The sequence below is a fragment of the Myotis myotis genome, unplaced genomic scaffold (genome assembly GCF_014108235.1).
Source record: "Myotis myotis isolate mMyoMyo1 unplaced genomic scaffold, mMyoMyo1.p scaffold_m19_p_2, whole genome shotgun sequence".
NCBI classification, from domain to species: domain Eukaryota; kingdom Metazoa; phylum Chordata; class Mammalia; order Chiroptera; family Vespertilionidae; genus Myotis; species Myotis myotis.
The window spans coordinates 157,180,924-157,194,432 of NW_023416324.1; the positions used below are offsets into that span (position 1 = coordinate 157,180,924).

Here is a 13,509-nt window from a genome sequence, read left to right on the forward strand (position 1 = left end):
TCCCAGTGTTGAGTGTCTGAGCCGTTATGGCATGATGGAGTGAGGGCGTGATGACCATTTGCAAATTAGCTCTTTATTATATAGGATAATGCTAGAGTGAATATTCTTTACACAACTCTTGGTATGAATCTGAATACACTTTCCTGAGCATACCTGGTAACTTAGAAGTGGATTTGTTGGCTCGCAAGGTGTATGTGTTATTTTAGAAGATATGCCAAATTATTTTTCAAAGTGGTTGTACCAGTGTGCACTCTCACTTTGAGTAGATGAGTTTCATTGCTTTAACATCTTTATTTTAATATTATATTTAAAAATGTAAGCCATTTGGTGTTATATTTCTCTCAAGAGAAAAATTCTGAGATGCCCCCAACTAAATTATAGCAGGCCGGAGGCTGAGTGGAAGAGACAAAAGAGGTTAATCAGTTAATGGCCATGGGCCTGAAACCAAGGAAAGATGGCTAATATTCCTGAATGTATGTTGAAACTTAGTGGGTTTTCTAAAAAATATATATTTTTATTGATTTCAGAGAGGAAGGGAGAGGGAGAGAGAGACAGAAACATCAATGATTAGAGAAAATCAGTGATTGGCTGTCTCCTGCATGCCTCCTACTGGGGACCAAGCCTGCAACCCAGGCATGTGCCCTTGACGGGAATCGAAACCGGGACTCTCCAGTCCACAGGCCGATGCTGTATCCATTGAGCCAAATCTGTTAGGGCTAAGTTGAAACTTTGAATCAACTTCCAGGAGACTATCTCAGTGATTATCTAGAAAGAATAGCAGACCACCAGACACTACCACATATTGCTCATGTATGAACTTTCCAAACTGTTGTCCACAACCAATCCAGAAGCATCAAGTAATTCTTTCTAATGGACTATTCACCCATCCCAGAACTACTCCCTCTGAACCTTCTCCACTCCCCCTTATCTATAGCCATATAAATTCTTTCAAAACAGTTTACATTTTTCTTCTCCAAACATTGTATAAAAGAGCCCATTAACCCCAGGGTGGGGGACATGTTTGTCTTCTCCATCTAGCTCTGCTGCTCGTGGTTTAGAATGCATGCCCCAGGACTTGGTCCTTTTTTCTGGCTAGCATATGGATCAACAAACTCTTTCTTCAGGATAGCTTTCAGCCTTGAAGGTTTTTGTTTAACATCTTATAGTTTTGTTTTGTTTTGTTTTTTAATATATTTTATTGATTTTTTACAGAGAGGAAGGGAGAGAGACAGAGAGTCAGAAACATCGATGAGAGAGGAACATCGATCAGCTGCCTCCTGCACACCTCCCACTGGGGATGTGCCCGCAACCCAGGTACATGCCCTCGACCGGAATCGAACCCGGGACCTTTCAGTCTGCAAGCCGACGCTCTATCCACCGAGCCAAACCGGTTTCGGCGACATCTTATAGTTTAAATTTGCTTTTCCCATCCATAGACACCTGCTCATCTACTTCCTATCTCCATAGGTTTGTCTATTCTAGACATTTTATATAAATGGAATCATACAGTATATGGTCTTTTGTGACTGACTTCTTTCATTTGAATATTTGTGTTGTTTCTGCTTTGGGACTATCATAAATAATGCTGCTATGAATATTCAAGTCCCTTATGAGATACATGACTTGAAAATATTTTTTCCCATTCTCTAGATTATTTTAACTTGCTTAATGGTGTTCTTTGACGCACAAAAGTTTTAAATTTTGATGAGACTAAATGTATTTATTTTTCTTTTGTTGCTTGCACTTTTGGTGTTATTTATGAATGTTGTCTTGATAAACAGAAATTCTTAATATTTTTACTACTATCAATGGTGCCATAAAAAGTCTTATGCAATTCACCTTTGCATTTATAGTAAAACTATATATTCTATCTTTAAATGTCCATGATATAAAACCTTGAGTGATAATTTTTTTCAGAAAGTAATATTAAAAAATAGTTTTGTCTCCATGGATAAGTTGAGATATATCCTCTATTTGGATATTCCTTGTGTTTATTTAGAAAACTCAAAGATAATTTTTAAAACTTTAATTGAAAAATAAGCATAAAGAAAAGAATATTAAAAGCATACAATTCAGTGAATTTTTGAAAACCGACACACCTGTGCAACCAGCAAACAGGTCAAGAAATAAATATTACTAGCACTCCAGAGCCTTCCTCTTCCTCCCTCCTTCACTGAGCTCCCACCACCACCCTCTAAACCTCTAGAGCAGTGGTTCTTAACCTTCTGGCCCTTTAAATACAGTTCCTCATGTTGTGACCCAACCATAAAATTATTTTCGTTGCTACTGCATAACTGTAATGTTGCTACTGTTATGAATCATAATGTAAATATCTGATATGCAGGATGGTCTTAGGCGACCCCTGTGAAAGGGTCGTTCGGCCACCAAAGGGGTCGCGACCCACAGGTTGAGAACCAATGCTCTATACCCTTCTATTTTTGTAACTGCCCCCAGCTATCCTGACTTCTAACATCATACATTAGATTTACCTGGTTTTGTACTTCACATAAGTGGAATCATACAGGGTAAATCTTTGTGCCTGCCTTCTTTTGCTCAATATTATTTTTGTGAGTGTCATCCATATTGTTGCCCATAGAACTGTAGACTATTTATTCTCATGGTTGTATAGTAGTCAATCATCGAATATACTGTGATTTATTAAGATATTACTATTGATGGACAGTTAAGGAGTTTCCAGTGTGGGACTATTATGAATACTGCTGTTATGAATATTCTAGTACATCTATTTTGGTGAATATATGTATGCAATTTTTGTGAGAATTTCTGATATGGCATATGCATATGCTTGGGTTTAGAAGATTATGTGGGACAGTTTTCTAAAATGATTAACAATACTAGATTTGTGCACTGGTGGGGTCCCTCAACTTGGCCTGTGGGGAGTGAGTAGAAACCGGCTCTCTGACATCCACCAAGTGGTTCCGGAATGCGAGAGGGCACAGGCCAGGCCGAGAGACCCCACTAGTACATGATCGGGGCTGGGGAGGAACCATGGGAAGGCTCCAGGGTGTGTCTGGCCCGTCTCACCCAGTCCCAATCAGGCGGACCCCAGCAGCAAGCTAACCTACCGGTCGGAGTGTCTACTCCATGGTGGTCAGTGCACATCATAGCACCTGGTCAAATGGTCGAATGGTTGAACCGTCGAACGGTCGGACATTTAGCATATTTGTCTTTTATTATATAGGATATACTCCCATAACTATGCATAAGAATTCCAGATGCTCCCCATCCTTTCCAACACTTGGTTTTGTCTACTTTAAAAAAATTGTAGATATTCACGAGTATGCAGTGTTATCTCATTGTGGCTTTACTTTGCATTTCCCAGATGACTAATGAAGTTGAGCACTTTTTCATTTGTTTATTGGCTACCTGGATATATTATTTTGTGAAGCAACTGTTCATATCTTCTGTCCATTTAAAAAATACGTGTTCTCTGTTTTTCTTATCAATTTATAGTTTTTTATTCTGGATAAATATCCTTTGATGATATATGTAGTGTGAATATATTTTCCCATTCCATGGCTTGCATCAGTGGTATCTTTTAGTGAACAAAAGATGTCCTCAGTATTACCTAGAACAATTTTTTCTTTTATGAATAATAGTTTTGTGTCCTATTTAAGACATTTTTTCCTGCCTCAAGTTCATGAATGTAGTCTCCTATATTATCTTCTTGAAGCTTTATTGTTTGACTTTTGCATTTAGATCTACAGTCTACCTGCGGATGATTTTGTTAGGTAGGATTCCAGTTACATTCTTCCCCATAAACAGTCAACTGACCCAGCACCATTTATTAAAAAGTGTCCATACATGCTTGGCTCTGTTTCTGGATTCTCTATATTCTGTTCCATTGGTCTATTTTTTTTGGATATGAAATTAAGTTTATTATTCACATAGTAAATAGCAAAATGATTCACCAAGAATCAGGCTTAAGTTTTGTCTAGAGCAGCAGTGCTCAACCTGTGGGTCGCGACCCCTTTGGGGGTCGAACAACCTTTTCACAGGGGTTGCCTAAGACCATCGGAAAACACATATATAATTACATATTGTTTTTGTGATTAATTACTATGCTTTAATTATGTTCAATTTGTAACAATGAAAATATATCCTGCATATCAGATATTTATATTACGATTCATAACAGTAGCAAAATTACAGTTACGAAGTAGCAACGAAAATAATTTTATGGTTGGGGGTCACCACAACATGAGGAACTGTATTAAAGGGTCGCGGCATTAAAAAGATTGAGAACCACTGGTCTAGAGTGAAGCATAGTGAGGAAGGGGTCAGTGATTTGGGATTTTTATTGTGGTTTATGGATGGAGCCTGGGTGGGCCTTTTTGTCAGCCAGGTTTGTATTCCATTGGCCTATTTAGCCATCCCTTGCACCAATTGTATACTTAGCATATCTTAATTACTAGCTTTATAATGAATCTTAATATCCAAAAGAGGAAATCCCTTCATTTTGTCCATTTTTTCCAGGTTATTTTTGGCCCTTTAACTTTCCATATATATATTTGAGAATTAGCTTGTTGAATTCATCAGAAAAAAAAAGGTTGGAACTTTTATTGCATTTACATTGAATCCATACATCAATCTGGGGAGAAATTATATCTTTAAAATATTGAGTCTTCTAATGTATAAATATATCATTGATTTGTTTAGAACTTATTTAATTTCTCTCAAAAATGTTTTATGATTTTCTATGTATAGATACTGCATATTTTTCCCTAGTGTATTAGTCAGGGTTCAATCACAGAAATGGAACTACTAGGAGATATATGAATTTGTCACAGGCAATCAGCAATAACCATCAAACCAAAAATTATATAGAAGATCCCATATATCTTTGGAGGGCACAATATGAGTATAAACTTTCCCATAGCCAACAAGATCAGTACTGCTTTCCTTTCTTCCTGGTCACCTTCATTCAGCTCCAATTACCCAAACCACAAAGCAGACAGACCTGAAACAATGCATATGAAAGGAACACAGAGCCATTCCCTGGAGCAAGGCATACCTTTTTGAAAGGCTATTTTTAAAAAACAGAATGTTGTATTTTTTTGGACTTGCTCATGTTTTTCCACCCCGATGATACATTTGAAGCTCCAAGGAACCCTTAAAATCACATTTTTATGTAGTCTCCTGAGCACTGTAGGGGTTTAGCTCAGGAAATATTTACAGTTGATATTGATAAACCTCACTCAGGTGATACTATAAGACTTTAAGGAATGGAAGAACGAAGAAAATATGAGGATGAGTCTAATCTTTCTCAAAAGTGTGGAGACCTTGAGGCCTTTTATTATAATAGAAAATAATGTGAAACCTGGGGAGTCAAAGAAATCTCAGAAGGCTACAACAATAACATGCTTGAGAACCATGACTCATACAGTGTGTTGGATTTCCTGAAGGCAGAGAGAACAAATACAGCAGGGTACATGAAGTAAGTAAGTCAACTCTGATGTATCTGTCAGAGACCTGTATAAGGACCTATCTAGGAAGTTGTGATAAAGGGAGGAGGCCACAGGGATGGACACATTTCAGCCATTTACCAGCATCTGGTTCTCTGGCTTCCGCTCGAGCCCATGGTGCAGACAGAGGTGGCAGGTGCCTCTATGCACAGTTCCCAGTGTTGGGAGAGACAATTTGCCATGTACCCTGACTGGCTTTTAGTATTGTACCTAAGAAATCTTTGCTTATTCCAAGGTCACAACATTTTTCTCTTATGTTTTCTTTGAGAAAAATTTAGCATTAGGTTTTATAGTTAGGTCTATGATCTACTTTGAGTTAATTTCAGAATATGGTGCAAGATGTAGATCAAAGTTCATTTTTTCAAGTCACCTGAAGGTTAAGCTATTTTAGTTCTTTCTAAAATAGATGCCTTCTACTTCTCTTTTTCATCTTCTTACACTGGCTAAAATCTCCAATGATGAATAAAGGTGGTGAGAGCAAACATCTTGTTTTCTTTCTGGTCTTAAAGGGAAAGTAATCAGTCTTTTACCATTAAAAATGGTGTTAGTTAAAGGTTTTTCATAGATATACTTTCTGAGGTTGAGAAAGTTCTCTTCTATGCCTAGTTTGTTGATATTTTATCAGGAATGGATGTTGATTCATGTCAAATGCTTTTTCTCTATTCAGATGATCATATGGTGTTTTTTTAAGTTGGTAAATATGGTGAATTATATAGATTGATCTTTGAATGTCAAACCAACCTTGCATTCCTTTGTCATGGAGCATTATCCTTTTGATATTTGGCAGGACTCCATTTATTAAAATTTGGTTTAGAATTTTTGTTCATGAGGGATATTAGTTTATAGTTTTTGTTGTTGTTGTTGTTAGGTTTTCATGTTAGGGTAATGCTGTCCTCATATAATGAGTTAGGAAATGCTCCATTATTTTCAGTATTTTTAGAAGACTTTGAGTAAAACTGCAACAATACAAGCAGATTAGCTGGATGCCTCTGGCACATTCTCACAAGAATGCAGTCAATGGGCCAGCTATGGCTGCCGTCTTTCAAGGGTTGACTGGGGTGAGGGTGTCGGGGGGGAATCTGCTTCTAGGCTCATTCACTTCTAGGCCTCAGAAGATATATTTTCAAGTTCACTGACATGGCTGTTAGGAAGCCTTAGGTCCTTGCTGGCTGCAGACTGGCAACATCAGTTCTTTGCCATGTGGGTCTCTCCAAAGGGCAGCTCACAACGTGGCAGGTGGCTTCCCTCAGAGTGAATGACTCAAAGAGTGAGACAGATCCAAGATGAAAGATATAGTCCTTTTGTAACCTTGTCCTCAAAGTGACATCTCATTTATAAGCAAGTCAATAAGTTCAGGCCATAATCAAGGAAAGAGGATTTCACAAGAATATAACTATCAGGAGGTAGAAATCATTGAAGAACATATTAGAGACTACCTATCATACTTATTCTTAACATTACCTTACTATCCTTCTAATACCTGTAGAATCTTAGGTGCTATCACTTATCCCTTCCTTATTTGGGTAATTATATATTCTCTCTTTTTCTCTTGATCACTTGAACTAGAAGTTGGTCAACTTTATCAATCTTCATAAAGAGCTTTGGTTTCAGTGTTTTCCCCTGTTGTTTTTCTGTTTTTATTTGATCAACTTCTATTCTGATCTTTATTATTTTTTTTTCTTTTGCTTACTTTTGGGACTATTTGCTTTTTTTCTTTCTTTTTAAAGCAGAGTTTCCTTCTTTTCTGCCACCAACTACTGCTTTAATGGCATCCAACAAATTTTGATACGCTGTATTTTCATTTTCATTCAGTTGAAAATGCTTTATCATTTCTCTTTTGATTTTGTCCTTGGCCATGAATTAAAGTGTTCTATTAGGTTTCCAAATATTTCAAGATTTTCCAGAGATCTTTCTGTTATGGATTTCTAATTTAATTCCAGTGTCATCAGAGAACATATACTGTATGACTTGAATCCTTTTAAATTTAATGAGATTTTTTCCATGTCCCAGAATATGATCTACCTTAGTAAACATTCCATGTATACTTGAAAAGAATGTGTCTTCTACAGATTTTGGGTGTGGGAGTATATGAATGTCAATTAGGTCAGGTTGGTTGATAATGTTATTCAAGTCTTCTACATCTTTACTGATTTTTCTCTTGTAGACTATATTTTAAAATTTTTATAAAAAATGCAATATCTGGGCCTCGAACAACCACTTCAAAAATACAACTAAAAGACAGAACGGACATCATCCAGAACCACAGGAAGGCTGGCTGAGTGGAAATTCTACAACTAGAAGGAAAGAGAAAAGCATACCGAGACTCAGAGGAGGCGCAGTACGGAAGTAAAATACTAAGGTGTGGAGTGCATGCGAAGTGGGCTGGCAGCTGAGGGCGCGGTTGTCATTTTCAATCAGGAGGGAGTCTCAGGCTCTGAGCTCCAGTTCCGGGCGAGTCTCTAGGGACCCAGACTCATACGGGAGAAGTGGAACTGTCTGGCATCAGTCGGAACTCAAGGGCAGCTTTCTCTCTGAGGGGCTTGCAGTGATTACCGGGACATTGAGAAGCAGAGCCTCTGAGGGCAGGACTGAGAGCAGCCATAACTGCTATCCCCACCCTGTTGATCCCGTGGGACCCGCCCCACCCAAGCCCTGTAGGGAGGCTTTTGCTGGATAGCCTCAGGCAAAGGCTAGATTAGCACCTCCCTAGAGATCCAGGAGCCAGGAAACCCAGAGGTCAGAGTGAGACCATCCAGTTTACAGCTCTGTGGAACCATAAAGGACACACTCAGGGGGCAGACTCAGTGAGCACCAAAGCCCCACTGAAGCAAGTCTTGCCCCAGAGGGGTGTCTCCAACACAGAAGTTCTCCCACTGCAGACACAGCTGATTCTCACAGCCAATTGGCCTGGAGGTCAATTCCTCCCAGTGATAACTACAACAATCAAGGCTTAACTACAACAAGACTGTGCACAAAGACCACAAGGGGGTGCACCAAGAGTGTCCTCCTCAGGTAATTGGGGAGGCTGAACCACTGGGCCCTAGAGGACACTCAGCACAGAAAACCACTTTATCAACACAGGGAAGCATAAAAAATGCGGAGACAAAGAAAAAGGACACAAATGACAGAAATGGAGGAAAGCAAACTACTGGATATAGAGTTCAAAACCACACTTTTAAGGTTTTTCAAGAATTTTCTAGACACTGCCGATAAACTTAATGAGATCTACAAGAAATCTAATGAGACCCTCGAGGTTGTGATAAAGGACCAACTAGAAATTAAGCATACACTGACTGAAATAAAGAATATTATACAGACTCCCAACAGCAGACTAGAGGATTGCAAGAATCAAGTCAATGATCTGAAATACGAAGAAGCAAAAAACACCCAACCAGAAAAGCAAAATGAAAAAAGCATCCAAAAATACTAAGATAGTGTAAGGAGACTCTGGGACAGCTTTAAGCACACCAACATCCGAATTATAGGGGTGCCAGAAGAAGAGAGAGAGCAAGATATTGAAAATCTATTTGAAGAAATAATGACAGAAAACTTCCCCTACCTGGTGAAAGAAATAGACTTACAAGTTCAGGAAGTGCAGAGAGTCCCAAACAAAAGGAATCCAAAGAGGACCACACCAAGACACATCATAATTAAAATGCCAAGAGCAAAAGACAAAGAGAGAATCTTAAAAACAGCAAGAGAAAGAAAGTCAGTTACCTACAAGGGAATACCCATACGAATGTCAGCTGATTTCTCAACAGAAACTTTGCAGGCCAGAAGGGAGTGGCAAGAAATATTCAAAGTGATGAATGCCAAGAACCTACAACCAAGATTACTTTATCCAGCAAAGCTATCATTCAGAATTGAAGGTCAGGTAAAGAGCTTCACAGATAAGAAAAAGCTAAAGGAGTTCATCACCATCAAACCAGTATTATGAAATGCTGAAAGGTATCCTTTAAGAAGAGGAAGAAGAAGAAAAAGGTAAAGATACAAATTATGAACAACAAATACACATCTATCAACAAGTGAATCTGAAAATCAAGTGAATAATCTGATGAACAGAATGAACTGGTGATTATAATAGAATCAGGGGCATAGAAAGGGAGTGGACTGGCTATTCTTGGGGGAGAAAGGGGTGAAGGGGATGCGGGAAGAGACTGGACAAAAATCGTGCAGGGAGTGAGGGAGGCGGGTGAGGTGGGAACTGGGTGGAGGGGAGTTATGGGGGGAAAAAAGAGGAACAAATGTAATAATCTGAACAATAAATATTTAATTAATAAAAAAATGCAATATCTGCAACTGAACTCAAACATTACTGTGTTATTTTATTACAATATTTTCCTCTCCTCTGGCACATGCATGTGTGCATGCATACACATACAGTCACAAATTTAGAGACCACAGAACTGGAATGAAATGAAGCATTTAATTGTGATACTGCACCTTTGAACAAATGTTATTATTGAAGAAAGCACTTTTGATACTGGGTTATCTTATCTTCCCTTATCTGACCCTGTAAGCTATTTAACTGCAAAATGTGTTTTTATTCATGGTGTCTCTTACTATTTTATTCCTTATGCCAAGTCATGCTCCCACTGCAAGCAAGACAGGCAGCAAACATACTTGTTCTACTACAACAGTGTTTCTATTTTAACCAGATAGATAAATGATTTTAAAACTTTGCATTCTACAAAACTGTATATAAAAATAATGTGTTTGGGGGAGGGGAGGAATAGTATGGCCATAACACTTGAAACATATTTAACTCTGTAACCAGAATGCTAATAAAAATAGTAATTATGCTATTAAAATACTAGCACTCAGTAAATTTCCACTATCGTTTGTACCCAGGATCATAGCTGATATTTGTAGCTTAAATCCTCGGAGTATTTGCCTCCCATAAATAACATTATCATCCAAATTTGCTTTGGATCTGTGCTTTCTTCAACAATCAATTTTTTTAAACACAAGGGAAATGTGTTTTCTGCTTCTTCATCTATTGCTACAGCTTCACCAGATAGCTTCATGTTCTAGGAAGGACACCCAATTCTTGAAGCCAGTAAACCAGCCTAATATTATTATATGGGAAAGCAGTATCCTAGTATTCTTAACTTAAGGCTTCCTTCTTTAACTGTAGAAAACTTGCTCGTGAATTCTTTAAACCATTTATTTTTCTGGGGGAAAACTACATACGAACCAAAAATATTATTTTCTTATTTGCCAATCAGGTATTAATTTGCATTATAAAAATGTGTTACAGCTAAAAAGACTACTTCATAGTTCTCTAACCTCGAAATGTGTGACTTTCTTAGTCATTTTCTTGGCAGCAGCCGCAACATGTTTACTAAGCACCTATTATATTCCAGACTCTGTTCTAAATGTTGGAGACAGTAGTGAGCATGATAGACAAGGTCCCGGAGTTTACAGTCTTTATATTCTGGTGTGGGATACAGACAATAAGAAGGAAAATCAATAAATATGGTAATATCAGAGAGTCATACTTACTATGAAGAAAATAAAACAGTGATGGGATATGGAATGAGATATTGGGACTGGGTAGCCATTGGGTAAAGAGGCTACTTTAGATAACACGATCAGGGAAGACTTCTCGGAAGAGGTGACATTTGAGCCAAGACCTACATGATGAGAAGTAACTAGTCATGGAAAGATGTGGAGAAGACTGTTAGGTAGTGGGAACAGTAAGGGGCAGTAAGTCAAAGGCCTTGAGGTGGGAGTAGGTTTAGTGTAATTGAGAATGAAAGTGGCTGGAGCAGCGGTAGGGGTATACTCAGGACAGAGTACCACATATCACTGCCATGTTGAGGTTGGTCCTGCAGACCAAGTCACTGCTACTTAATAATTCCATCTCCTCCATGCCTCAAATGGCCAATGGCACCCAAAATGCCCGCTAGACAAATTCTACTGACTGGTCCTCCTCTGAGTGCCAAACCAGGTAACGGAGCACGATACACTTGATCACCACCAAGTTTAAGGCTGGAGTGGGGCCAGACGAGTTTGGCTTCTCTGAGGGAGTTGTTGAAATCTGATGTGGGCTCCATCCAGAAAAAAAAACAGCTGTGGGGCAGGAAGAGAGGACTGGAGGCCTCCTGGGACAGCTGGGGCAGGATGAGGTGCAGAGTGCTGGAGTGGAAGGGATGGAAGGGTTGGTCCTTGAGGGAAGGATTGAATAGCAGTGAAGACAAGATTCTGCAAGACCCTTCAGAAGACAGTCATCATTTTTTCCTTTTGTCAGCCCCAGGAGCCACAGATACTTACCCTGATGAGCCAGAGACCTTCCAACCAGTCAGAATTGTCTAGCAGAATAACCAGGTCGTAGGGCTTCACTATTTATGCAGAAACCTTAACCCAGCCAGATTGGTCCCAACTGTGCTGCCATAAACTTAGTATTGCTTCAGAAGATTTCTACATGCTCTCCATTTTTAATACAAACACCTCATCTTCTTAGAAGAGTTGTGACCTCCTTTATGAGGAGAGGATCTCCATGCTCTTTGGGGGAGGGGGGTTATCCTTGCAGTAGGCAGCACAACACTGGGCTAAATCTTTCTCCTCCAGAGGGAATTCTACCCCAAGGCCAGGACCATTTTGGGGGGGAAGTTCTTACATAGCTTAATGCCACAGAAGGAGACAAGATATACTGATACCAGCTGGCAGTTTATAGTATCAAAAAGATACTAACATTCTGGGTTTCATGGTTCAGGCTATGGGAGGTGGGAATCTAGGCATGGGCTGCTTACCTGTTCTTTCTGCAACGAATTGTGAAGCCAAGAAAGAAGACTATCAGAAGAAGTCCACAGCTGAGAAAAGTCCACACAATACCCACGAGGGCAGGAGATAATGAAGAAATGGTCTTACTGTGGTGGGAAGAGGTCTGAGAACAGAATAAAGAGAAGCTGTTACGAATGAGGCTCTTCTGTAGATCAAAGGTGAACTGCCCCATCATCACCAAAGCCTGGAAATACATGTCCTTCATTAACATTTCCTCCTCCCCCTACCCCTTTCCCCCCAACACATGTATTTCTGAGCAGCCCTGACACCCCAGGGCTGCGTACTTACAATTGTTGTCTTGCAGAGATCATGAATGGGTCTCCGATCCAGCTCCTGGCCAGGTAAACTGTCACACAAGTCAGAGCAGTTTATTTCAGGCTCCATGTCATCACATGCCCCTCTTGGTGTGTGCGTATTCAGTCTTGATTACCCGCTGGTAGGGAACCAGCAGATCTTTGTCTAAAACAAAAGAGCATCTCAAATCTTGTCTTCAGAGGTGCCATTTTGGGTCTGGCTCCTGGTTCAAAATCCGGGATGGACAACTCATTCAGGTGGAAGCGAAGGGTGATTTCACTAAGCTCCTTCCTCAGTCACCCTCCAGGCTCTCGGGGTGCCCTGTTGCCAGTGCATACCATGTGAGTCAGGAGTGGGCATCTTGGTAACCACAAAGTGATGATTCTAGCTTGCCACCAGATGGCAGTCACTGCTCCAACTACTCTCACACAGGTCCCGAAGGAAAGCAATCAAACCTGTTAAAAATAAATTATACATTTATGTATATGTAAATAGTCTATTAGAGGTTTAAAATATTTTATATATTTTAATTAGATAGTTATATTTTTATTACACACAGTTATATACTTTATTATATATAACAAAGGTTTAAAATAGTATACTTAAATAAAATATATTGTAAACCTCTTTAATAAGCAATCATTTAAAAACAAAGACAAAGCACATCTGACAATTAGATATAAAGCTTTAGCGATATAAAGCCCTACAGTCTTTCTTCAGGTCCTTTTTATGGCCCAGCACTGTAAAAACTTTAGTTCAGAGATGTGAAGCACATCTTCCTTTTTTCCCTACTGAGAAATCCCCTGCCCTTCCAACATCTTTCATGCAACTCATGGCTTAAGCTCTGTCTGATCCTGGGGGATGGGGGGCTCTGGTGCCCCCCGCTGTCTGCATGCAATGTTTGCCGGTCACTCCGGCTCTTGTTCTCTTGGGGAATGGAGGG

At 39.4% G+C, this 13,509-nt stretch overlaps 1 protein-coding gene across 1 annotated transcript in view; it reads right to left on the minus strand.

The window, feature by feature from the left end:
* Positions 1-13,509, minus strand: part of GPR156 (G protein-coupled receptor 156) — a 101,541-nt gene that overhangs the window by 52,866 nt on the left and 35,166 nt on the right. The window contains exons 2-3 of the mRNA XM_036352570.1: positions 12,561-13,021; positions 12,242-12,375 (exon numbers count right to left, since the gene is read on the minus strand). Coding sequence (XP_036208463.1) covers positions 12,242-12,375; positions 12,561-12,656 — 230 coding nt within the window. The 5' untranslated portion in view covers positions 12,657-13,021. The remainder of the gene's footprint in view (positions 1-12,241; positions 12,376-12,560; positions 13,022-13,509) is intronic.